This window comes from Sus scrofa, chromosome 9 (assembly GCF_054392235.1).
Source record: "Sus scrofa isolate SSC_HxYL_T2T_F1_AM1 chromosome 9, Sscrofa_HxYL_maternal_Yorkshire_Landrace_v2.0, whole genome shotgun sequence".
Taxonomy (NCBI): Eukaryota; Metazoa; Chordata; class Mammalia; order Artiodactyla; family Suidae; genus Sus; species Sus scrofa.
Window position 1 is genome coordinate 4578870 of NC_139391.1, and position 26948 is coordinate 4605817.

The window sequence follows — 26948 nt, forward strand, 5'->3', positions numbered from 1 at the left end:
AGCTGCCGTGGCTTTCTAAGATGTGCCTGTCTCTCCTGCCACAACCCGCTGCCCTCTCTCCTGCCCCACCTCCTGCCAGTTTCTTGCTCAAGTCTTAGCACCTGGGAGAGGGAGACCATTCAGGATTCGTGCTGGGCTTCCCTTAGTCTCTGCTCTTGCAGAGGAGACAGTGATGATGCTTTTCTATCCCTGGGCCCAAGGGAGTGAGACTCTGCAAAATTCTCATGAAGACTGAAAGTTTCTCAAAAGATGGGAGACTGACGCTCTGTTCTCCTAAAGCGTGAATTTGCTGCCAAATCTAGAGATGAATTCATGCAACCCACTTTCACTTCTCCTCACTCCCCTGTATCTCTTTCTTCCCAAAACTTAAGGCAACCAAAGTTCTGAACTCAGGGAAATGAACCCCTATGTCAGACTCACCAGTATGCTGCTCTTCTCCAGCATGCTATGGATAAGATTCTAGGAGGTTGATAACGCTTGAGGAAGTAATTAGAAAAGTGGTGGAGGTAGCAGAGAAAGTACTGATGTGTAAAATGGAACACGTGCATTCTCATGCTTTCTGTGCCTGTCATTCCCCTAAGGAACTTGCACATTCACTGAAGTTTCTGGACTGTATTATCTCATTAGAAACATAAAATGTTTTGTTTAGTTTTGATAACAACATAGATAAAATACAATCCTCCTTCTCTTCCTTTTTGTTGTAGTCTGTACCTGGGGCTTATGGACGTTCCAGGTTAGGGGTCGAATCAGAGCTGTGGCTGCCAGCCCCAGCCCCAGCCCCAGCCAGAGCCATGAGGATCTGTGCCTGTGTCCTATACCACAGCTCACAGCAAGGCTGGACACTTAACCCACGGAGTGAGGCTAGAGACTGAACCCGCATCCTCATGGATGCTAGCCGGGTACCTAAGCACTCAGCCACAACAGGACCTCCCTCTTGCTGGGAGCCACAAAGTGGCTAAGAAGAATAATCCTGCGTGAGGCCTAAGTGTAAGCAAAGCTACAGCAGAGGCTGAAGAAACTGAAGCTGCAAAGCAGTTTCGAAGAATCCCCCAGCTGATCCTGTTTAGTAAAAATTCCTGAAATATGATTTCCTCTTCTATTCTTGCGTTTCTTTTCTGTCTGATGCTTATGTGTGTTGTGAGTCATTCTTGGCTCATAATATGGGAACCTTCTCAAATTCCTGAGCTTCCACCCAAGTATGGGCCATTACCTACTTATAAACCTAGCCCTTGTCAAATAGGTTGAAAACAATTGAACCATGCATAAAGAACTTTCCTAAGAATGGGAAGTTTCCCTTCAGAGGAGTAATAGTAAATATTATGCAGAACTGCCACGTAGGCCTGGAGATCTTTGTTCAACTCTGGTCCGTCCCCATGGAGACAGATTAGGGGGTGGTTTGGGTGTTGCCCATGGCCCAACAATTGTGGATACTATAAGACAAGACATATTTTTTTCTATAATAAAGGCTACCTGTTGGGACCCAGCAGGTGGAAATTATTATTATAATTGGCAAGATTCTTCTGATATATAGATTTTATAATTAATAAAGATCTTTATAATAGATAAGGTTTATTTAAGACAGTTTATGTTTGCACAACCTGCTAATGGTTTGAGTTCAGCCTGACCTCGAAAGCAAGCCACGTGTGAATACCCCACTCCCCATCAATGGCTGTTCATGCCTGCTAGAGGAGCACAATAGGTAGCTTAGGCAAGAATATTTATCACTTATGCCAAATCATTGTTAAAGTAAAAATTAGATACCTATTATTCTGCTTGCTATTTACTTATTTTCTAAGAATAAAAGTACAGTTTGTACGTAATCTTTATTTAAAATCTAAAACTAAAAGAATAGTTTGGAATAATAAATTAACATATATTGTTGTTTGTATAATCATGCATAAGAGTAAAATGTATAAAAGCTGATGCTCTCCTTTCAATAAACGGGTCATCTGCAGCACTTGCTGAGGGAGTTGGCTCCAATTCTTTCCACGCCTGTTTGTAGCCCCTCCTGCTGTTCGTCGTCTCCTGGCTGCTGGGGCTGGACCCCAGCACCCTATGTTTTTGATTTTGAAGACAACGCAGGTGACCAAGAAATAGCATTAAGAACTGGATTTCCCTGAGGACCTGGACACTGCAGAACACGCCTTAGCTGTATCTCAGTTCAGTGAGGGATCTGTCACGTGTGAATCTTCTAGAGTCAGATGCTTACAAGGAGACATTCAGCCAGGAACTAAAAATGAAAGAGCAGGGAAAAGACGTATATTTGCTATTTTTCTCTTTTATGTCTGCTCTCATTACCCAGATAGAATCCACCATCCTGTTGGGAGACCGTTGTCATGGGCTAAGAGGATCTGTAAGATGCTAACATACCAGTAAATTAAAAAAAAAAATTAAATGAAAAACTCAAACATCTCAAGTAAAATAGATTGTTCATTTTATACATTGTGAAGGATTATGGCATTGCCCACCAAGAAAATCATGAAGGGATGAATCCTGGGTACTTCCACGAATGGAACATTTTTGTCACATGGATGCGGATCTGCTTGGTCTTTGCCCCATAGACAAGCGGATTGAGGCACGGAGGGACCACCAAGTAGATGCTGGAGAAGAGGATGTGGATGTAAGGGGGGATGTGCCCACCAAACCTGTGTGTGAAGAAGGAGAAGAAAGCAAGGAGGTAGAGCTGCAGGAAGACGCAGATGTGAGGGACGCAAGTGTGGACCGCTTTCAGCCTGGCCTCCTTCTGGGGCAGACGAAACACTGCAATGAATATTTGGACATAGGACAGAGTGATGATGGTGAGGTCAAACACTGCAACAGTGAAGGCCACAAACAGACCATAGACTTTGTTGACTCGGATGTTTCCTGCAGCCAGTTTCACAATGGCCATGTGCTCACAGTAGGAGTGGGAGATGACTGTCGTATGATAAAGGTACAATCGACACTTTATCAGGACGAGGGATGGGGCTACAAGAATGGCAGCCCTGAGTGTTACCGCAGCCCCAATCTGAGTGACTAGCTGCTGGGTAAAGATGGCAGCATGCCTCAGGGGAGAACAGATGGCCACATAGCGGTCCAGGGCCATGGCCAGCAGGATGCCTGACTCGATACACTGAAATGTGTGGATGAGCCACATCTGAAGCAAGCAGGCATCAAAATAAATCTCTGAGACATGAAACCAGAAGATTCCAAGCATCTTGGGCACAATGCTGGTACTAAGTGCGATATCCGTGACTGCTAGCATGCCTAGGAACAGGTACATGGGCTCACGGAGGCTGCGTTCCGACCTGATGATGCTCAGAAGCCAGGAATTTCCCAGCACAGCAGTGAGATACATGGCACAGAATGGAATCCCGATCCAGCTCTGCACAGACTCCAGGCCTGGGATCCCTATCAGTGTCAACACAGAGGGCGTGAGGATCGTGACGTTGGAAAAGGACATAGTGTCCTTGTGTTTCCTGATGCAAAGGAAAGATCTTTCTCCGTCAGTGTTTCTTCCTTTTCTACTAGTTTTTATCCAGAGTCATGATTTTGGTAGAAATCTTAGGTCCCATCATCCATCGCATGTGTCTGAGATGTAAAATAACGATCACAGAGACACATCCTTGTGTTTAGGAAACATGTCGACAAGCCCTGTGGCACAATAACATGTGATGTGTGGGGCAGCACACCTGCATTAAAACCAGCAAAATAACGAAGTTAGGAAATAAACTCGGTTGTCGTGTCATTCCAATCCTGTGGACCAAAAAAAAAAAAAAAAAAAAAAAGTCTTGTTTATTTTGCTTGAAACGTGCCTTTTAATTAGAACGTGATGAATCTATACATATTCTCTAGTCTTGGTAACTGCTTTACTTCTGTATTTTTCTCAATTGTCTCTAAATCAGGATGAGTTGGTTTAGATCAGCAAATACTCACACTCTGACCTGTACATGAGAGTGAAAATATCCCACCAACCGATAACAGATACGGAAATATGTGTCACCCCAAAGCATCAATCTATCCTCTCTGTCTCTGTGTAAGACCAGATGTCCTGCATGAGAATGTGAGGAAGAGCTTAAGAAAAGATTATTCAAATTCATGTCTATTTAGCGAGTTTGGGAAAAGTTCCCTGCTACATTCTATATTTCTAATAAACCCATATTATTGCTCCCTATATTTCTAAAAGTTGAAATACTAAAAAAAAAGTGTGTGCTGAAATTGCATTTGAAACTTCTATAACATGCATCACAAGATAGCTAGAGGAGGGGAATCTGCAGAAGGCAAAGGAATCAGCAGCAGCAGTGTGTATGGTCATGGTAGCCCTATGGTGAACCTCAGAAAATATGTCACTATTTGCTTCTTTTTGCTTTCGTTTGCTGTGCAAAAGCGTGTCAGTTTGATTAGGTCCCATTGGATATTTTCACTTTTATTTCTGTTGCTTTGGGAGACTGACCTGAGAAAATATTCCTAAGGTTGATGTCCAAGAATGGTTTGCCTATGTTCTCTTCCAGGAGGTTGTTTTGTTGGTTTGTTTGTTTTTTGCCTTTTCTGGGGCTGCTCCCATGGCATATGGAGGTTCCCAGGCTGGGGATCGAATTGGAGCTGTAGCCGCTGGCCTACGGCAGAGCCACAGCAAGGAGGGATCCGAGCTGTGTCCGCAACCTACACCACAGCTAACGGCAATGCTGGATCCTTAACCCATTGAGCAAGGCCAGGGATTGAACCCGCAACCTCAGGGTTCCTAATCGGAGTTGGACTCCTTCACCACTGAGCCATGACAGGAACTCCTCTCTTCCAGGAGTTTGATGGTGTCTTGTCTTCTATTTAAGTCTTTCAGCCATTTTGAGTTATTTTCGTGTATGGTGTGAGGGTGTGTTCTAGTTTCAGTGATTCGCATGCACCTGTCCAGGTTTCCCAGCAATAGTTTCTGAAAAGAGTGTCTTTTTCCCATTTTATGTTCTTGCCTCCTTTGTCAAAGATTAATTGACCGTAGGTGTCAGGGTTTATTTCTGTACTCTCTATTCTGTTCCATTGGTCTGTCTGTCTGTTTTGGTACCAGTACCACACTGTCTTGATGACTGTGGCTTTGTGATATTGCTTGAAGTCTGGAAGAGCTATGCCTCCCACTTGGTTTTTCTTTCTCAGGATTGCTCTGGAAATTCTGGGTTTTTTTGGAGTTCCATGTGAGGTTTTGGATTGTCTGTTCTGGTTCTGTGGAAAATGTCATGGGTCATTTGATAGGGATTGCATTGAATCTGTAGATTGCTTTGGGTAGAATGGCCATTTTTACAATATTAATTTTTCCAATCCAGGAACATGGACTGTCTTTCCATTTCTTTCCATCTTCTTTGATTTCCTTGATTAATGTCTTATAGTTCCCAGCATACAGAATGGGAGAAAAGAGTTTCAAATGATGCAACTGACAAGGGCTTCATCTCTAGACTATAGAAGCAACTTACACACCTCAACAGCAAAAAAGCCAACGACTCAAAGGAAAAATGGGCAAAAGACCTGAGTAGACACTCCTCCAAGGAAGATAAACAGATGGTAAACAAGCACATGGAAAAATGCTCAGCGTCCCTGATTATTAGAGAAATGCCAATCAGAGCTACCGTGAGATACCACCTCACACCAGTCAGAATGGCCATCCTTAATAAGTCCCCAAATAACAAGTGCTGGAGCGGGTGTGCAAAAAAGGGAACCCTCCTGCACTGTTGGTGAGAATATAAGCTGGTACAACCACTATGGGCATCAGTATGGAGGTACCTTAGAAATCTATATGTAGAACTACCGTATGATCCAGCAATCCCACTCTTGGGTGTATATCTGGACAAAACTTTCCTTACAAAGGACACATGCACCCACATGTTCAATGCAGTTCAATTCACAATACTCAAGACATGGAAATGAACCAGATGTCCATTAACAGATGACTGGATTAGGAAGATGTGGTATATACACACAATGGAATACTACTCAGCCATAGAAAAGAACGACATAATGCCATTTGCAGCAACACGGATGGAACTAGAGACACATTCTGAGTGAAAGAAGTCAGCAAGAGAAAGACAAACACCATGTGATATGTCTGGTATCTTATATACAGCACAAATAAACCTTTCCACAGAATAGAAAGTCATGCACTTGGAGAATAGACCTGTGGTTGCCCGGGGGGAGGGGGAGAGAGTGAGAGGGATTGGGAGCTTGGGGTTAATGGGTGCAAACTATTGCTCTTGGAATGGATTTACAATGAGATCCTGCTGTGTAGCACTGAGAACTCTGTTAGATACTTACAATGCAGCATGACAATGGGACAAAAAATGATCTATACCTGTATGTGTAACTGGGTCCCCCGCTGTACAGTGGGAATAAAAACAAATGGGAAAACAAATTTATAACAAAAGTGAGGAAAGTTGAACTCTGGCTTTTTGCAATACTATTAAGACATTGATGTAATTTTTTAGGCATACCACAGATCCATGAAGATTTTATAAATGAAGAGTCCCATATGTTCACGATACATTAGAATATGCACATACGAAATTAAAAAAAAAAGTCACTAATGCAGAAGCAGCTGTGGTTTGTGCTGTTAAACCTCAAGTGAAAGCATCAAAAGGTCGTTTGAAGGGAGGAAGCCTGTGTCAGTTCACATATAGTTCAGATGGACTAGTCACTCCTTAAGCAGTTGGATACCCGTAGGTTGGACTAATTTTATGATCAATCATTACAACACTGACTCTAATAGTAGGGAAGTTTCTCTTTCTCAAAGACAATGAGATCAGAATAGGAAGGCTTGAAGAACAGTCTCTGTGTCTGCCTGTTTCAGGGACCAGGAGCAACACTTGAGGATATTCTGACACGTACAGATAGTGGAATAGCAGGGGAGAAGCTTGTAAGCCTGGTGGAAGAGGTGGAGCGGCTCTTACGGGCATAGGTATGGCGGTAGACTTGGGCATAGTGAGACTTGTTTGCCAGTTGTTGGGAGCTGGTTCTACTCTTCCCAAGGCCCCGAAGAGCACTAAAGCTCTTCAGATCACCGTCCCTCGTGGCTCACCTCTCGTCAGTCCTTAGTCCTCCGTGATGTCTCCTGCTGTGCCTCCTCTTCCTGTCTGGACCCTCTGCAACAGCACCGAGTCAGTGCCAGGGGCCCTCGTCCATGGGGTGCTGGAGGCTTCTGTGATGGGTGGGCATCTAAGGGACGCCTTTCAGGCTTCTCTTTTCTCTCTGCAATGCCGACGCCCTCCCTCGTGTGTGAGTCTCCCAGAAGTCACGGTTTTGTGTTTGTTCTTCAGCAAGACTAACGGCAAGCTCTGTGTTCCTCTGGGGCAGAGCATCCTTTATTCAGCTTGGCTTGAGGAACAAAGGTGCTGGCCACCTCCTTTAATGTTTTCTAAGGGATTTGTGACGAGAGAGGAGTTGGGAATACACACCGAGGGGTTGATGAGCCCCTAGCTAACCCACCAGGGGCCCAGAAGGATTTAATTGTGGCCTCTAGGGTTCTTTCACACCTGGTGTCCCAGAGATCATGACTACAGCTTGCAGACACCCCCTGCTCTACTTGTTTCTCTTTTCCATGGGCTAAAAAAGAGCGAAGTTTATACACATGTTTTAGTAAGCTGAGTTCCTTTTACGTTGTCCTCCTTTGCAAATTAAGGCTAATGTCTACTTGAACGGAAACATGTTCCTGTGCCAGTGCATTCTATTTAAATCAATATCCTGTGACCCTTCCCTTCAATAGGCAGTTCTGATGTGAACTGCACGTTGTGTCCACCATGGACATTGAGGTACTCAACGCTCCTCTTTCTGTGGGGTCGTCTGTTTCTCCCTTTGGTTGTACCAAGGTTTGCTTCTTCTATTTGGGTGTTCTCATATTTATAATGTAGTTTCAGGGTGACCGGACCCTTTTAATATGGTATAACATCTTTGCTTTTTGTGACTTTTAAGGTCATTCGAGTCTATTTTGTCTGATATAAGGATGGCCCCTCCTGCTATTGGCATGAAATTTCTTCTTCTGTCCCTTCACGGTCAGCCTTCGTGTGTCTGTAAATCTTAAATCCTATGAGTCTCTCGTAGATGGCATAGAGTTAGGTCTTCATTTTTCATCAAGTCTCTTATATCCTCTCTGTATCTCTGACTATCCGGTAACAAGTTTTGTATTCCTTCTCTATTTTTTTGTGCCATTCCTGGCCTTTCGCAGTTCATGTTTACAAAATCTGATTAAAGCCCACACACATCATGGATCAAATTTCTTTCTGCTTTACTCAGCCAGGTGTCTATCCAAAATTTCCTCTACGTATGCATCGTTCATAACATGCTCCCTTCCTTTTCTCGGAGTGGAATGTGTCCTTGGCTTATTTCTTTCATGAACCATGCATCCGTCTAAAATCAGAGACCAGATGTCTTTCCCTGTGCACTTGAGGCTTCTGAAAAATTCTTAGTAGTCCTCCATGTGGAAAGTAAATTGAAGAATATTTCAACCTGGTCTCTACGGGTGCAACATCCTGAGAGCAGATGCAGGAAGGTGTGAGGGCAGAGGCACAGTAACGAGTGAGGAGATGTGAAGTCTTTGTTGTGGAAGAGAGTTTCTCGCAGGAGAGGTGTGATTTCGGCTCATACTCTGCTTCAAGGTCTTAGACGGATTCACTCAAGACATTATCTTTGTTTACAGCAATAATAGTGGCATAAACATTCTAGTGGGCATAGTCGCTACAAATGGATGTTACGTGTGACCGTAAAGCCTCCAGGTGAGTTGCCGTTGAAGACCATTGATAACCAACAGGGAAATATTTAAAGTGTTCATTAGACAAGGCCCTTTTTACTCCTGTTCTAAGAAGTCTCAGGCGTTATCCTTGTAAATAAGACACAGTTGCTACACTGTAGATACTTGCCGTGGGTGATTGCTAAATGCAGGGGCATTTATCTGTTGATGAAACCTCCAAATTTGGGTAAAAGGCAAACTGGGTCAACTCATTAAGATGTGCCTCTGGAAGGGGGTGTTCTATTTAAGTACTGACGACACTTGTGTTTCCTAAAAAGCACATTTGTGGAAATGCCTAATTTATTTTATTGGCCTTCTTTGGTGCTGTCTTTCTTGTGCAAATAACAAGGTATAGAGACTCTAGCTCGCATTAGTTTTTCTGTTGATGTTGGTATTACGTATGTATATTATTGTTGTAGGTATCAGTATTTCAGGAAAGGAGATAAAAATAGAGCAGTAGTTCCAAATGTGTCAAAAGAGAGATTCATAGGCAGATATTAGAAAAAGAGACGTGGACAAAATTATGCCTGTGGTTTGGGTTAGCCGTATGAGAATGTGATTGTGTGACATGGTCCCTGAAACTTGTCTGCAATTGAGTGTTGGTTTCTGCAGTTTTCTTCTCAAGGGAGTCTAAGCGTTGCTAGAGAGAAAGCCCCAAGTCTGAAGAGGGAGGCCAGAAACAGAAGAATAATGGAAACGTGTTTCCCACCTTTTGAAATCACAGCGTAAGAGAATTTTGCTCTTTCTCAGAGGAGGAACCCCAGGTTCCTGGGATTTGATGCCTTATACATTTCACTTCCATTATGAGCCTCTGAGACTCACAGTTTATACAAGATTCAGCTTTTAGCACATTGATGCAGCAACGTTGTTGTACTAACGTGAAATCTCTTTAGAAGGAGCCACTAGTGATCAGGATGTTTTGGATCTAAACATATTTTCAGGACGTGGTCGCGAATGTGTTTGGTCTTCACGCCATAGACAATGGGGTTGAGAAAAGGTGGGACTAGCAAATAAAGGTTGGATAAGAGGATGTGAACACAGGGCGGGATGTGAGAACCAAACCTGTGTGTGAAGAAGGAGAAGAAGGCGAGGAGGTAGAACTGCAGGAAGACGCAGATGTGGGCGATGCAGGTGTTAAAGGCTTTGCATCGTGCCTCCTTCTGGGGCAGCCGAAAGACAGGGATAAAGATCGAAATATAGGACACAGTGATGACAATGATGTCAAGCCCTAAGATGGTGAAGGCAACAAATAGACCAATGATCTTGTGGATCCGGATATCTTCAGCGGCCAGCTTCACGAGGGCCATGTGCTCACAGTAAGAGTGGGAGATGACGGTAGTTCGATAGTGTTTAAGACGGCATTTGATAAGTACCAGGCACGGTGCTGTGAGAATCGCAGCCCTGAGTGTCACCCCAACTCCCATGTGAGTCAGGAGTTGTCGGGAGAAGATGCTGGCGTGTCTCAAGGGGTTACAGATGGCCACGTAGCGGTCTAGGGCCATCGCCAGGAGGACCCCCGATTCAATGGCCTGGAAGGAGTGAATAAGCCCCATTTGCAGAAGACAGGCTTCAAAAGAGATGTCTGGCAAATGGAACCAGAAGATGCCTAACATTTTGGGGAGAATGCAGGTGCTAAGTGCAATGTCCGTGGCCCCCAACATGGCCAAGAAAATGTACATAGGACGATGGAGATTGCTTTCGTGTTTGACTATCACTAAGATCAGGGAATTCCCACTCAGAGCAGTAAGGTCCATGACACAGAACGGAATCCCGATCCAGCACTGCACGGACTCCAGTCCGGGAATCCCGATGAGTGTGAGGACAGAGGGCATGAAGACTGAGCCGTTGAAGGTGAGCATGCTCATCTGGTGTGTAGGGCTAGGCCCGTTTCATCTTTTTATTCCTTTAATATTTTATGAGTTAAAAAGTAGATAAAATAATTTTATTTTAGCAACATATATTTTAGTTAGATGAAAGTTATATCTTTTTTATTGACATATATGACAGATACCCCTTTTTTATGGACATATGACAGATTTCCCTGTTTTATTGACATATATGACAGATAATCTTTGTAAACTTAATGCGCACATTACTGATACATGGACAGGTTGCACCCTGTCCAAGTCAGAAAAATTTTTTCTTTCCTGTGGTGGTAATAATAAATACTGAAATTCTTCGCACTTTTGATGTTTATAGTAGAGTATGTTGTCTATAAAACTATACTCTGCATTGGTCCCAAGTCTTATTTATCTACTAGGTGCAAGTTTGTACCCTTAAGCAATATCTCTTCTGTTTCCCTCCACTCAGTTCCTGGTCACTCCCATCTTAACTCTGTTTTTAGGAGTTCCTCTATTTTAAGAGCTCACATAAATCTCCTGATACAGTGTTTGTCTTTCTTTGTCTGACTAATCACAAAGAATTATGTCCATGTCCATCATTCTTGTCACAAATTGCAGAGTTTCTTCTTTGTTATGGCCGAATGGACCAACCATCAGAGGAATGCAAATCAATATCAGCATGAAGCCTCACCTCACACCTGCTAAAAGAGCTTTCATCAGTAAGACAGTAGATAAAAAGGGCCAGTAAATATTTGGAGAAAAGGGAATCATTGCACACTGTTGGTGGGTATGCGGTTTGTTCAATCATTATGGAAAACAATTTGGAAGCTCATCAAAAAAATAAAAAATTTTCCGTATGACCCAGTAATTACACACTTGGGTGTACGTCCAAAGGAAGTGAAAACATAATCCTGAAGAGATATAGGCACACCCAGCATGCTCATGTTTATCGCAGCATTATTCACAATCGTGAAGACAGGGAAACGGCCTTCGTACTCACCCACCAATGACTAAATGGAGAAGGAACACACACACACACACACACACACACACACAATGGAATAGCCATCTTACTGTTTTCATTTTAACTACCCCTTTCTAATTTTCTATCTCTTTTCACAAAGTCATTGTAAGACAAGCCATCAGGTTCTAAGTTTCTACATATCTAAATCCTTTTCAAAGAGTGAGATGAAATGGACTGGGTGACTGCTTTCTGTTCCATGACGGCTGGAACAAATCCCCTTTGTGTTATGTTTGCTACTTTTCACCTGTGGTATTTTGTGACCCTTAGTTGGAATTTGGAAATGAACCCTTTAATGGAGAATAAAGATGTATCAAGACAAAGGCTCCACCTAGGCGGGACATAGAGTATCCAAAGCTGTGGTAGACCACTCCTGTGGTCATAGTCAGACAGTAAGTTTGACCAGAATATTTTTCAGTTTTGCAGCCTACAAAACTGTCTTTTCATATTAGTCTTTCCACCCATTCCCCATGAATCATTCCCAGGTTAAACATGTGTAGTTTCCTAACCTGTTAACAAATGAGCTTTCCATTCTTTTCTCAGTCCAGATCATTCCCTAGAGGTCCTCCTAGTTGTCACCCTCATTAAAATTTGTCACCCGTTATGCCATTAAATGATTTAGAAATGTTCTGGAAAGCATGAGACAAAAATCTTCCCAGAGTTTGAATACTCAACTACTGTAAGATTCTATAACTTTTTTCGATCCTCTTGGCATCACGTTGGATCATGTAGGATACTTGTTTTCTTTGAAACAAACCAACCCTCCGTTTCCCCACCCTCAGTGCAGAATTTCATGCCCAAAGACTCACCAGGGATGGTCTGTGGTAGTACACGTAGAAGCCATAGAATGGAAAATTCTATGATGCTTCAGATAGTGAAGGATAAATGTTTTGTACTATAGGATGTGCCTGGGGGATTGGTCTCCATCAGTCCCTGGTGAGCTTTTAGGTTCAACTGGAACAAGCGTGAAAAAGGAGTCACAATAGGGTTCAGAATACACAAGATTCATTGTGTGTTTCTCTATCTTAAAAAAAAATTCTTGAAATTTAGTTTCACTTTGGGACTGGGAACCAAAATGAACCTCCTTTTAAAAATTATTAAAGGAATACAGTGCCCCCAAGATAACATAAAGCAAATCAATGATACTTATTAACAAAGAATAATGAGCCAAAAAAGGGACATGAACTCATTTTTTTTTTTTTTTGACTTTTTGCCACTTCTTGGGCCGTTCTTGCGGCATATGGAAGTTCCCGGGCTAGGGTTTGAATCAGAGCTGTAGCCGCTGGCCTACACCAGAGTCAGAGCAACGTGGGATCCAAACCGCGTCTGCAACCTACACACCACAGCTCACGGCAACGCTGGGTCCTTAACCCACCGAGCAAGGCTAGGGATCGAACCCGCAACCTCATGGTTCCTAGTTGGATTCGTTAACCACTGAGCCACGACAGGAACTCCACATCTTAAGATATATAGACTAATTGGTGTAGACAAGCTGACTGGGAAATAAAAGGTATATTTTTCTAGCCTAATTCCAATCAGAGAAGCACTGATTTCTTATTTAGGTCCACAAAAAGGGCTGATTTGGGAAAGCTCACCTCAGAGCCTCAATCATCTCTTACTTTCTGAGCTTCTTGCACATGAACTTTGGAGAAACAAATCATTCCTATATCCAAACCAGCTCTCAGCAAATTGATCCAGGCATGTTCAGAATTCTCATAAAAAGATGGTATGTATTTTCAAATATTTTAGTGTCCGTCACGATATCTCTAGCAACTTCCCTGTTGGGATCTTTTATTCATGGCGGGTATTTCCTTAGTTGAAAAGACTGTGTGTCTTATAAAAGGAATTTTAAGCTTTAGTCACAAGAAGAAAAGGGGGAAACTCCCATTCTCTATGTTGTGGAAGAAGAAGCCTCATGAGAGTGGATTACTTGCATCTACCTAAGAGATAGGATGGCTTTACTTGAAGGCACACAGTTTTCATTCTGTGTCATTGGATCTGGCCCTGTTTTGTAGTCCTGTTCTTTTTCTCCTGGAAGACTCTCCGACTCCCTCTTGGTATGAATTCATCCTAGGAAAACCAGTGGTGTAGCACTGAGAGCAGTTGCATGGTGGAGCTGGCTCATCTTGGATGAGGGGAGCTGGTTATGTGTGTTGCTTCCCAGCTCTGCTCTTGGTGATTCACGTTGGCAGATTGCTAGCAGCTGGAACTGGAGTGTTTACACCAAGAAAACAAACGGTATATATCAGAGTGTCATCAACCATCCACCAAAGCAAGAACAGATGACCCCCCAAAGAAAGGAAATACGTTCCCATTAAGATGGGTATTTTCCAGATGGAACACGAGGTTGGCCAAGGCAGGCGAGGTCAGCAAGTTCTGGAGTCCACAGACCACAGTTAACAGACAGTGGAACCAATAGTGTGGACCTACTGAGTGACTCCCAAGCTACTTTGGGAAACATGCCACAACCCTTTAAACCTCAAGGAATTGTAATGCCATCGAATGCTAGCGTTAAAAATCTCCTTAGCTATTTAGTTAAAACCTGTTCAGACTATGGGAGTATAAAATGTTTGAGAAAAAAAAAATGTGACGATGTTGGTGATAGATATAGTTGCCTAGAACTTCTTAAATGGAAATAATGGCTCAATACACATTTTAATGGAAAGGTATATCTCTCTGTGAAATGTATTAGGAAATACGGATAGCAAATTTTCAGAAGAGGCTCTTCTTCCTGTATGTTTTCCAGAGAAATCAGAAACATTTCATCTTTAAATAAAACAGAAATGGAAGCCGAATAGCTTTCATTATGGACGGTGGATGAAGTTCACCAAGTGAGAAGAAATAATTGTAAGTGAAATATGGAAAAGAGAAAATGGAAACGCCTGGTCAAGTCTATGCTATGTGTGGCATTTTCTGAACTGAGATGGGAGTCTTTACCATGCAGATAGGAGAGAGATCATGGCAAAGCTTGTTGGGCCAGAGACCTGCTTCCTTGGCGAGGGAGTTAACTCGGGTACATCCGTGCAATGAAATTTCATTGAAATATAAAAATAAATCAGGTTCTGATGCGTGCCACAACCCCATGAACCTTCAAAACTTCATGCTGTGTTAAAGAAGCCAGCGGTAAGAAGCCATAAATTTTATGGTCCGCTCATATGCAATGTCCAGAGTAGTCAAACCCGTGGAGACAGAAGGTGGACGGCGGGACCGTAGACGGGGGACGGGATAGCATGGGCCCTGGCCGCTGGTGGAAATGGGGTGTTTGTGTTGGGGTGATGCAAACGTTCTGGAACTTTCTGGGAGTGAGGCTCCACAATTGTAATACATCGAACGTTAGAGATTTTACACCGAAGGGTGAATCTTACGGTGTGTGAGTTACTTCTCCATTCGAAGGCAGAAACCTATTTTCACGCTCAGGGGTTCCCGCTTGTGCTGGATCACGTCTGGTGTTGAACCCCTCTCATGACTTTTTCCACTCAGTTGTTGTTGTCTTCAATTCCACATTTTCTGTTTGACTTTCTAAAACATACCTTTTCAGTCTCTGTTGATGTCTTCCCATTTTGCTCATGTGGTCTATTTCCTAGGTCATGGAGCATTTTTACCATTGGCATTTTCAATGATTTGCCACTTCAATTATTTGACTTTTGGAGATTCCTTTGGTTCCTCGGATTGAGTCATGTTTTCCTCTTTCTCCCTATTTCTCATGTCTTAGTTCTGGAATCTATGCATTTGAAAAAAAAGTAGCCACCTCTTCCATTCTTTAACAACTGGCTTCGTACTGGAACAACCTTCACCAATCAACTTGACTAGAGGTTCTAGAGCTTTTCTGTGGGTGTGTCTTCTCTGGACTCGTGCGTGTGATTTCCCGATTAGAAGGCTCTGAACGTGTCTTTGTTTCAGAAGCTCATCCCCATCTCCTTGACCTGGTGTCTCTTTGTGTTAATTCGGTTTCTCTGGAGGAGCAAAAAGCCCCTCAGCTCTTTTTTTCTCAGCAGCCCCCGGACTTGTAGATTAGATGAGGTTCCGTCAATGCTCCAAGAGAGGGGGGACTGAAACCAGTCTTTGGAGCTGCCTGAAAATCTAGTCCTCGGACACACAAGCCAACACTTTCCCTCCCCAGGGAAAAGCAAGGGGTTAGGGGTTTCCCCATCCTTTTTCCATCAGAAGGAGAGGATATGGAGAGGGCTTGTATGCTGGGCCAAACCACTGCTTTTGTTCTCGGCAGCCACCCACCTGGCTCCCTTTCTTGTCTGCTCTTCAGTTCAGGCAAGACAGAAACCAGGGCCTCAGGTAGATCCCTGAAAATTCTGAAACCTGGATCCATGTTTTAGTTCTCTCTTTCCATCCTCAGGGAGAAGCCACGAGCTGGAGAATTTCTCCTGAATCTTGCTGCATGCTGCCCTGAACTGGAAGAGCCAACTAAGGTGAGTTAATATGGCGACTTTTTTGGTTTTTGTTTGGTTGGTCTTGGTACCAGCTTCCATGCGGCCAGCATTACACCTGCTTGGGGTACAGCCATTTGTTAACTGATTTCTGGATTTTTCAGAAGGAGAATTGCTTCCTTCATCTTTCCAAGTTGGTGTCTGTGTGGGAATAAGAAAGCAGTTGGGGCTTTCTATTCGGCTTCTTGCTGCTGTTCGCTCTCTCTTGTTCGTTCTTTTTCGCATTCACATTAATGTCCTTATTTATATAACAATGCAAACATTTATTTTAACATAGCCCCCAACTTTTTGTGGATAGTAAAAATGTGTAGAGTTCTGTCTTAGTCAGCTCCAGCTACTATAACAGAATAGCATAATTTAGGTGGATTAAACAACAGTACGTACTTTGTCGCAGTTTTGGAAACTGGAAGTCCAAGATTAAGGTGCCGAAACGGTCAGTTGGGTGTGAGAGCTCTTAAAGGCTTGTCGCTGACCACCTTCTTGCTGTCACCTCACTTGATAGGGAAAGAGAGAGCACAAGCTCATGGTGTCTCCTTTTAAAAGGTCGCCAGTCCCATCATAAGTGTCCCACTCTCTGAATTCATCTGATCCAAATTACCTTTCAAAGGCCTCATCTCCAAAGGCACCATCCCATTGGGACTTAGGGCTGAAACCACGCAGGACCTTGTGGGGCTCCTAGGTGCAAAAGCCTTTCAGTGTACCCCCTTCCTTGTGAGTAGCAAACAGGCCTCACTCGGCCCCTGATGAGCTCCCCTGAGTTGCAAAGGGCAGGTTCAAACAGTTGCTTATCAGAGGCGGGAAGAGATGTGGAGATAGGAGCCATGGAGAAGCCTGAGTACAGCCTTGGGGCAGGGTCCTGGTTCTGCCTCAAGGGAGACACAGCACACTCAGTGTCTTTGAGGTCTGCTGGGGAGCTAAAACCCTAACAGGGAGGTGTTAACTACCTGAGGAAGCTCGCTTCATTCCAGAGAGAAGGTCACAGTGCGAAGGCCTCAGGGATCACAAGAACCCATCCTGGGACCACCTGACACCAGCTTAGAAGAAGAACCCCAGTCTGCGTCTACTCTGACCCTTATCCGTGGCCCTATTTTCCACTCTCAAACTATATGATCACGCCCTATCCTCTCCTAGAGGAGGGCACAGGCTCCAGGGCATTAGCCTGCAGTGGCCTCCTTTGCCTGGCAAAGTGGTAAAAGCTGCTCCTTTTCCCTTTGCCCCAAACTCTGTCTCCTCAATTGTATTCGGACCAGTGGACAGAGGCTGAGTTTTAGCAACAGGACGTCAACACGTGAATCTTTGGGGAACATATTAAAGCCCATGTCAGGTGCCTCCATTACTTTCTCAGCATTGCCTTGTCACATAAAAGAATTTAATTAAATTCCAAGGTTTGTGCCATTGTAACAGGAATTCGAAAGTATTTTACTTAAATTTTAAAAAGATAATTTTGCTTTTCAGTATTCATTTCAGTGAAAGCATTTCCCTTTATTCTAGTGCTGTTACACAAGCAGGTTAGAGGTGTAAACATTTAGATAGACGAGGCCTTTCCCAGTATTACAGTTGGCTTTACGTGAGCATTTGTGATCTGAGTCTTTGCGACCTCCTCATTTATGCCAAATTGTCAAAAGAGTTATGTCTGGAGACAGCAGTTGGCCTGGGGGGTTGGAGACATGGACAAAGCCGTTGGAATAAATGCCACGTGTTAACCTGACGTTAATAATAAAGGAATGTTACACCAAAGAGTCTTGTGGGGCTAGAAAAGAAAAGTCGCCTTGGGAAGAGCAGTCTAGCCGTGGAGCCCAGAAGGATCGGAAGGAAGGGCAGTGTGTGCAGCGGAAGTTAGTCTGTCAGCTCACAAGGTTCCTCTGCCTCCTGCTTTTGGTTTTCCCCCTCCTTCTCCTCCTTTGAAGGCCTTAAAATAATCCGTGGATTCTCACGCTATTAGAATGTAATGTAAGAGTTATGGCGGCTGTTTAAGAATCGTGCAGACCTCGTACTTGCACTACAGCATGTCCCCCTCTCAGCTCCTCAGGAGACTATTTTAGGGACAATTCCATAGAGGCCCAGAGGTTTGCAGCTCGCTTAAGTTCACAGCGTTATATGGCGTCAAAATGGACTATCAGTTCAGGCATTTGATTCTGAACCCATGGTTTTTTTTCAGTTAGTGGTACTATATCAGAGCTAATCCATTCATACGTAAATACCTGTTATTTAGGGGCAATCCCCAGATATTCAGGTAGAACTTGATCTGCGCCGACTACTTGACCTCCGTTCCTGTGAACTCATGACTCACCTTCTTAGCCATTGCCTGACTGCATCTCCAAGACCCTGGTCAAAGAATCCCATAGAGTCTTTCACTGTGAGACATTCTTTGCTTAAAGTGTTTCTCTGTGCAGGCGACTTAGAGTTGTTCACCTCCGGGTTCGGCTTCAAACAGCACATTTATAACCATAAAATATCAACTATCAAAAGGCAAATGGTTTAACTTATTGGGATGTGGAAACTGTACTGGAACAGACCTCCAGAAGATTTCTTTAGTATGGTGGGACGGAAAGGTTAAGGCGAATTTTAGTATCCATTGGATGCAGAAAAGAACTAGAGTTGTATGTTTCCTGTTGTCTCAGAATGTATACATTTAGGATATACATATATCCTACTCTATCTCCTAGTGGTTCTGTTTCTTTGGGGAATTCTAATACAGATTCCAATAATTTGAGATGATACATAGAAGTGGTAGATGGAAGACAAAGTATCCTTTTTTTAATTTAGGTATAATTGGCACACAGTACGATGGTGTACAACCCAGGGACTTGGCATTCCAGTACCTTGTGAAGTGACCGTCAGGATAAGTCCAATAACCATCCATCACCGCACAGTTATTACATTATTATTGACGGTATTCCTTATGGTGTGTATTATATCCCAGCCTTTATTCATGGTCTCCCTAGAAGTTTCTAGTTCTGTAATTCCCTTTACGTATGGCCACTACCACTTGTCCTCTGTATCTATGAGTCTGTTTCTGTTTTGTTGTTGGTATGTTATTTTCTTCTTTTTTTTTAGATTCCACATATAAGTGAAATTATACAGTAAATATCTTTCTCTGTTACCATATTTCTCCCAGCATGATATTTTCTGGGTCCATCCATGTTGTCACAATTGGCAGGATTTCATTTGTTTTTCATCTGTATTTTTAATACTGTTGAAATGTAGAGACACAGCTTTGTATGAAGCAAAAGGCATCTGCATCCCTGCATCCCAAATGTGGCTGATTTTCCATCAAGCCAGGGTGATGCAGCCGTCAGAACAATATTCCCACGTTAGAGGAGAGGCTACTCTGGGATGGTCAGCACAAGTGGCCTGCAGCTGTGGGCAGTTCTCTACCAGGAAGAAGGGTGGCGATGTGCTGAATGTTGCAAGCTGTTCTTCCCAGAGTAAAGATTTAGATACCTGACCACAGAGAGCCACCATCAAGTTCTCTTTCTTCATATGAAGTCACTCCTGTTAGAAAATACTCATGGCCTGCTATTGGAAGGTCTCTTGTGAAGTCCTGAGTAATAGAGCCCTTAAAATGTTAATTCAGACGACAAACTCATGAGCTGTAAGCACCGTAAATTTACCATTGTGCCACTGTTCTCTAAGCATAATATGTGTAATATTGTAAGTTTTGGATAACATGAGGAATTTTAAAAAGTCATCTGAGAAGGATTGATGCATAAAATGGAACCCTTGGGTCCTCATATTGTTTGTACCTGTCAGTCCTAAAGAACCCTGGAAATTTATTGAAATTTTTGGACTTTCTTGTTTCATCATATTCGTAAAATGTTATTTTGTATTGTTTTGTTTTGTTTTTGGTAAAGAACATATTAAGATACAATTCCTCTGATGTTACCTTTTTTAATGCATGAGATCATCAAGAAACAGAGTATGCAACCTACATTCATGGAGTACCTGGACAACACAGAGCAATAAATCCTTGGGTATATTTAAATCCAGTGGGAAATGCAAAATTTGTGAATCATCTGGAGAAGAATTCTTAGAGGATGAAGCTCAACCAGAGACTGAAAAGCAAAAATCAAAACAAAAGAAAACAAAAAAAAAAGAAAAGGAAGTGATATGTGTTCACTATTTTGCCCTTTCTGCACTTCTCATTCTTATCACCCCAGCAGGATCCACAGTCCCATCAACTGATAGTTGTCATGGGCTATGATGATGTGAAACCTAGCTATGACCCTGGCAAATTTCACAAAACAGTTGTATAAAGCAACTCAAACCTATCATTATATGGACTGTGGGTTGTTTTATTTTGATTTGAGATATCGTTAGTATTGCCCAAAAAGTAAAGCCTGAAGGGATTAATCACAGTGGGTTTTATGAAAACAGTTTTACCACATGGATGCGGATCTGCTTGGTCTTTGCCCCATAGACAAGCGGATTGAGGCACGGAGGGACCACCAAGTAGATGCTGGAGAAGAGGATGTGGATGTAAGGGGGGATGTGCCCACCAAACCTGTGTGTGAAGAAGGAGAAGAAAGCAAGGAGGTAGAGCTGCAGGAAGACGCAGATGTGAGGGACGCAAGTGTGGACCGCTTTCAGCCTGGCCTCCTTCTGGGGCAGACGAAACACTGCCATGAATATTTGGACATAGGACAGAGTGATGATGGTGAGGTCACACCCTACAACAGTGAAGGCCACAAACAAACCGTAGACTTTGTTGACTCGGACGTTTTCTGCAGCCAGTTTCACAATGGCCATGTGCTCACAGTAGGAGTGGGAGATGACAGTTGTATGATAAAAGTGCAATCGACACTTTATCAGGACGAGGCATGGGGCTACAAGAATGGCAGCCCTGAGTGTTACCGCAACCCCAATCTGAGTGACTAGCTGCTGGGTAAAGATGGCAGCATGTCTCAGGGGGGAACAGATGGCCACATAGCGGTCCAGGGCCATGGCCAGCAGGATGCCTGACTCGATGCCCTGAAATGTGTGGATGAGCCACATCTGAAGCAAGCAGGCATCAAAATAAATCTCTGAGACATGAAACCAGAAGATTCCAAGCATCTTGGGCACAACGCTGGTACTAAGTGCGATATCCGTGACTGCCAGCATGCCTAGGAACAGGTACATGGGCTCACGGAGGCTGCGTTCTGACCTGATGATGCTCAGAAGCCAGGAATTTCCCAGCACAGCAGTGAGGTACATGGCACAGAATGGAATCCCGATCCAGCTCTGCACAGACTCCAGGCCTGGGATCCCTATCAGTGTCAACACAGAGGGCGTGGGGATCGTGACGTTGGAGATGGACATAGTGTCCTTGGACCTCCTGGTGCAAAGGAAGGAAATGACTCAGGGCTACTGTTCTGCTACTTCCTGCTTTTATGCAACGTCATCCTATTGTCCGATTTTTTGCTGAACTCTAAGATCATACCACCCATCTCGTTCAGATTATTGGAAAGACAGATTGATAGAGACACATCACTTTTGGGAATGGGCATCCACGAGCCGTCTACCCCAGTGAGGTATTATGTTCATGGCCAGTTGACTGACTGCATTAGAACCAGCAGAATCACCTGGGTAATGGAATAAACTGCTGACCTATCTGTTATTTCCTTTCCAGACCTGTGGACAAACAAAAAGAAAGAAAAAAATTAGATTTGTTTATTTTGCTTGGAAATTGTGTTTTAATTAAAGTTATTTAAATTTTTTTATTGTTATTTCCCCAATACGGTTTTCTTCCTACTGCACAGCATGGTGACCCAGTTACACATACATATATACATTTTTTTTCCTCACATTATCATGCTCCATCATAAGTGACCAGACATAGTTCCCAGCGCTACACAGCAGGATCTCATTAAAGTTTACTGAATCCATCCATATTGTCCATTCTAGCTACTGCTCAAGTACTTAATTATTGCCAATTTTCTTTAAGTCGGGAATGATTGGTTTGGACAAGCAGATTCTCAGACTCTGGTGGGTATATTAGTGTCAAAAATTCCCTATGAAAGAAAAAAGAGGTAGAGGCAGTCAACACCCAAGAGCATATCTACCTACCTACCTACCTACCTATCTATGTATCTATCTATCTATCTATCTATCCATCCATCCAACCATCTATCTATCTATCATCTATCTAAGCTCTTCTTTGTAAGACTAGATGCCTTTCAATAGAATGTGAAGTAAGAGCTCCAAAAAAGATCATTCAAATCCATGTATTTTGGCAAAAACCTTGGTCAAAGTTCCTTACTCCTTTTTTTTTTAATTGCTCATAAAACTGTACTAATTCTTGCTTATAACTCCTCAGCTGAAATCCTTAAAGTTCGTTGTGTGCTCAAAATAGTTGAAATTCTGTAATGCACTTTACAGAATACCTAGAGGGAAGAAATCTCTAGGATTTGGAAAAACCAGTAGCAGCAATAATAGGGTCAAGAAAACACATTGATGATGACAGGATATGGGCAAATGGGCAGATGGGTCACTTAGCCAAACTGAGACTAGTTTCTTGGGTTTAAGTAGTTCATGAGCATAAGATTTGTCCAAATGAGACTCACTAATTCTTTTTTTTTTCTTTTTTGTCTTTTCTCCTTTTAGGGCCACTCCTGCGACATATGGAGGTTCCCAGGCTAGGGGCAGAACTGGAGCTGTAGCCACCAGCCACAGCCACAGCCACGGCAACCCCAGATCCGAGCCGCATCTGCAACCTACACCACAGCTCACGGCAATGCAAGATCCTTAACCCACTGAGTGAGGCCAGGGATCGAACCCCCAACCTCATGGTTCCTAGTTGGATTCATTTCCGCTGTGCCACGACAGGAATTCCTAATTCTTTTTTTAAATGATTTTAATTTTTTAAAATAATTTTTATTTTTTTCCAAGGCTCATTCATTCTTAATGCGTTTAGATAATCTGGAAGACGTGAGTCAGTTTTTGAGCTCGAGAAAAAGAGATTAATTAGAAAGTAAACAGTGAAGGAAAAGTTCCTTTAAAAAAGTCAAATATACAACCAGTTACTTCTTCTTACAAGCTCATAAATTATCAACTAACGGTATACAGGATGTCAACAAACATGCCAGGAATGCAAGGACAGCTGTGATTTAAGCTGTTAAACACCAAGTGAAATAATGAAGTCAGGCCACTTTACGACAGGAATCCTCACCAGCTGACATATCATTTATGATAGACTTAGTGAATTAGCTATTTTGATTTTGGTATGTCTGCTCCCCTTAGTTCAGTACTCCCCCAGTCCATAAATCACTGCTTCTTTCTAATGGGGTAAAGTTTTCCTTAATCAAAAAGAAAAGGAAAATGAGAATAGGAATCCTTTCAGAATAATCACAGTGTCTGACGTATTCAACAGTAAGGAGCTGACAGGTAAGCACTACCTGACAATTACAGAGAGTGGGGTGATGGGGGGTGGGGTGGACTGGTTATTACTGGAAAAGCTGATGGTGAAAAAAATTATGGAGGTAAACTTGGGAATAGTGGGACTTACTTGTCAGTTGCTGTTGGGAGCCTTTGCTATGCTCACCAAATACCTGACAGGTAATGCCCGTTCTTCACATGCTGCACCGATCACACATCAGCCACCAACGCTTCTCTCCTCCTGAGATCCCGGTCTCCCTCCTTTGCACCGTGTGTCCTGCAGGGCCTCGTCCTTCTGTTTGCATCTTCTGCAGCAGCATCCAGTCAATCCATGAGCTCTATTATATTTGGTGCTGGGTCCATCTGGAATACGTAACAATCTCTAGAATATTTTTTCAGATACTCCTTTTCTCGGCAACACAAACGCGATCCTTCTTCTGTAGGTCTGTCCGAGGTCGTTTTTGTATGGTCCTCCTCCAACAAAACTCTTTGCAAGGTCTGACTTATTCTGGGGCACAGCTTCAGTTTATTGAGTTCCAATTAGGGAGGAGAACAGCAAGCCACCAATTTTAATATCCCCTCAAGAATGAATAGGGAGGAGGAGTTGTGAACACGGAGGGATTATTAAACCACAAGGGACCCAACGCGTAGTCATAAGCCCTCCTGAGTCCATCCTCACGGAGCAACTCTGAAGTCATTTCTGTAACTTGCAGACAGCTCTTTGCTCTCCTCTTCTCTTCCCCCGCAGACTAATACAGGAAAATGTATATGCACACGTTTTCTTTTTGATACCTGAGTTGCTCTCTGTTGTTCTCATTTGCAAAATCATCTCAAGTCCACTTAATTGTAGACATGTTCCTATGCCTATGAATTCTATTTAATTAGATAGACCTATGACCCTTCCTTTCAGTGAGGTGCTTGTGCAAAGAAAAATCCGTAGCCGTAATTTGTCTTTTATCACACTTTTACTTCTCGTTCTCCTGCGGTCTCATTGCTCCTATGTTTGTTTTATTAAGGCTGTTTTTGTAAATTTAGTAATAGTCTCTGGATGACTAGCTGTAATAGACATTTCTAAATCCTACCACACTGAGCTCTGAGAAAGGTGTTGCGCATTAGACTGAATTTTTCTCCATCCCTTTCTTTACGCCTCCTTCCCTCTTTTCTTCTTCCTTCCATCAGAAAGCAGTTGTTCTATGCCTCATACATGTGAGAGAACCATGCTATGTGCTCTTAATTTAGAGGCAAAAGAAGATATGATGCATTCCTTCCCATTTCTAGAAATATGGGAAGGTAACCTTTCATTCTGAGAACAAATGGTAATGTCTCAGAAATATTTACGTACACGGGACCTTTCTTCTTGGCGTGTTTCACCTGGTTCCTAGACTTTCTTATATGTAGCTAACCTGAAGAGAGAACTTGGTGTATGGTGAGACATTGGCAGATTTAGGAAGAACATGTTCAGTTGTCCGAAAAGGACTTCCACAGGGGATTTTAGGGAGAATAAGTGATAGGGCTCAAAAGGCAATGCTCTGTCTGCAGAGGAGAGTGAACCAATGATTCTGATTCGGGTTGAATGGAATTGACTCAGAGGTCAGACTGGCATCTGAGCTAACCTTCAGTTTATGTTTAACTCACCAACAAACAATTCCAAACAAATTGGCACTTTGGCTCTCTCCTCTTCTCTTCGACTGACTTTTTTGAAGTGTAGTTAACTTGAATGTGACATTCGTTTCAGGTGTACTACATAGTGATTTGTACTTTGTAGATCACACATATACAATGTTACTCTGATATATTAACCGTATTTCCAATATTGCACATCACATCCTTGTGATTATTTTTTAATTTTGTAACTGGTAACTGTCATCGCTTGACCTCCTTCAGTTATTTCACCCCTCACCCTTTTTGTGCTTTCCCAAATTTTATCCTGGGTCCTTTTCAACCTCAAACTATATACATGTGCTGGTAATTCGATCTGCTTGGAGTGGGCTGGGGAGGAGTGTGGTTAGGCTACTGAATATTTTCAAAGGATCATCAATTCTAATTTGTTTTACAGACATACATTCGTAATGAAGCATGTACCATTCTAGCAACCTTGGTCTTCAGCAGAGTAGAATTTATTAGTTTTTTGTTTGTTTGTTTGTTTGTTTTGTTTTTTTAGGGCCACACCCACAGCATAGGGTGGTTCCCAGGGCAGGGGTCAAATCAGAGCTGTAGCCACTGGTCTACACCACAGTTACAGCAATGTCAGATCGCAGCTGCATCTGTGAGCTACACCACAGCTCACAGCAATGCTGGATCCTTAACCCACTGCGCGAGGCCAGGGATGGAACCTGTGACCTCATGGGTACTAGTCAGATTCTTTTGTGCTAAGCCACGACGGGAGCTCCTGTGAGACTTATTTTCTGATCAGAAAGACTGGTGTTAAATAGAGACCTGTTTTATAAAGATCCTCTTAAAGAAATATTTAGATATTGGAGTTCCCGTCGTGGCGCAGTGGTTAACGAATCCGACTAGGAACCATGAGGTTGCAGGTTCGGTCCCTGCCCTTGCTCAGTGGGTTAACGATCCGGCGTTGCCATGAGCTGTGGTGTAGGTTGCAGATGCGGCTCTGATCCCGCGTTGCTGTGGCGCTGGTGTAGGCCAGTGGCTATAGCTCCGATTCGACCCCTAGCCTGGGAACCTCCATATGCCGAGGGAGCAGCCCAAAGAAACAGCAAAAAAGACCAAAAAAAAAAAAAAAAAAAAAAAAAAACACAATCTATGAAGAAAAATTTGGTAAATTGGACTTTATCAAAAAAAAAAGAAATATTTAGATATCATTACAGGATTAAAATTAGAGGGAACAGAGGTGAATAAATACTGTCCACATGAATCTCAAAGGAGAAAGTGGTTCATGTAATCACCTGCTATCATTCGCATTCCAATTGTAAAATCGGATTTGAATTTAATTTATAGCATTCCCTATAATGTGATTGGTTAAAGAATGAGTTTTTGAATCTTCTAGTTTCGAATCTGGATTCTGCCACTTACTAACTCTTTGATTTAGGGCGTGATGATTGTATTCTACAGGCTTCCATTGGTGTATCTGTACCACATAAGAGTACTGATAATGACTTCATGTATTTGTCCCGTAGGTTAAATTATCTTCATCTAAGTCACGTCGTATAGAGATTTTGTCAGATTTATGACTTTAATTTCGATGCTATTAACCTAAAAAAATCGGAACATAAAGACATTGGGAACTTTGTGTGATTCACAGACTTTATCAGATTTGTTAGGGAAGAAAATGCCTGTAATAAAACTTAAATGCTTTTTGAACAGACTCTACCAGAAACTCTGCTAATTGCTTTACATGATCATTTTATTTATCTTTAAGCTCTCGAGGGTAAACTCTGTTTTATCTTCTGTTTACCAATGAGAAGAGTTAAATTCAAACAGATCAAGTCATTAGCGACATTCCATAGATATTAATAGTGAGATAGCCAGGGAGTTCCCATCGTGGCACAGTGGAAATGAATCTGACTAGGAACCATGAGGTTGCGGGTTTG

At 42.8% G+C, this 26948-nt stretch overlaps 3 protein-coding genes across 3 annotated transcripts; all 3 read right to left on the reverse strand.

The window, feature by feature from the left end:
- Positions 1 to 2476: 2476 nt before the first annotated feature.
- Positions 2477 to 3442, reverse strand: LOC110255365 (olfactory receptor 52A1-like). The gene has a single exon (XM_021062367.2). It carries the CDS (start codon positions 3440 to 3442, stop codon positions 2477 to 2479), a length of 966 nt encoding a protein of 321 aa, XP_020918026.2.
- Positions 3443 to 9639: 6197 nt separating this feature from the next.
- LOC100519910 (olfactory receptor 52A5-like) lies at positions 9640 to 10602 on the reverse strand. Its single transcript, XM_003129529.5, has one exon. The coding sequence runs from the start codon at positions 10600 to 10602 to the stop codon at positions 9640 to 9642; it is 963 nt and encodes a 320-aa protein (XP_003129577.4).
- Positions 10603 to 20364: 9762 nt separating this feature from the next.
- LOC100515618 (olfactory receptor 52A1-like) lies at positions 20365 to 21342 on the reverse strand. Its single transcript, XM_003129514.4, has one exon. The coding sequence runs from the start codon at positions 21340 to 21342 to the stop codon at positions 20407 to 20409; it is 936 nt and encodes a 311-aa protein (XP_003129562.2). The 3' UTR covers positions 20365 to 20406.
- Between the last annotated feature and the right edge of the window lie 5606 nt (positions 21343 to 26948).

Excerpts from the sequence above, each read along its gene's own strand:
- LOC110255365 (XM_021062367.2), bottom strand. The coding sequence starts at position 3,442 with ATGTCCTTTTCCAACGTCACGATCCTCACGCCCTCTGTGTTGACACTG.
- LOC100519910 (XM_003129529.5), bottom strand. The coding sequence starts at position 10,602 with ATGAGCATGCTCACCTTCAACGGCTCAGTCTTCATGCCCTCTGTCCTC.
- LOC100515618 (XM_003129514.4), bottom strand. The coding sequence starts at position 21,342 with ATGTCCATCTCCAACGTCACGATCCCCACGCCCTCTGTGTTGACACTG.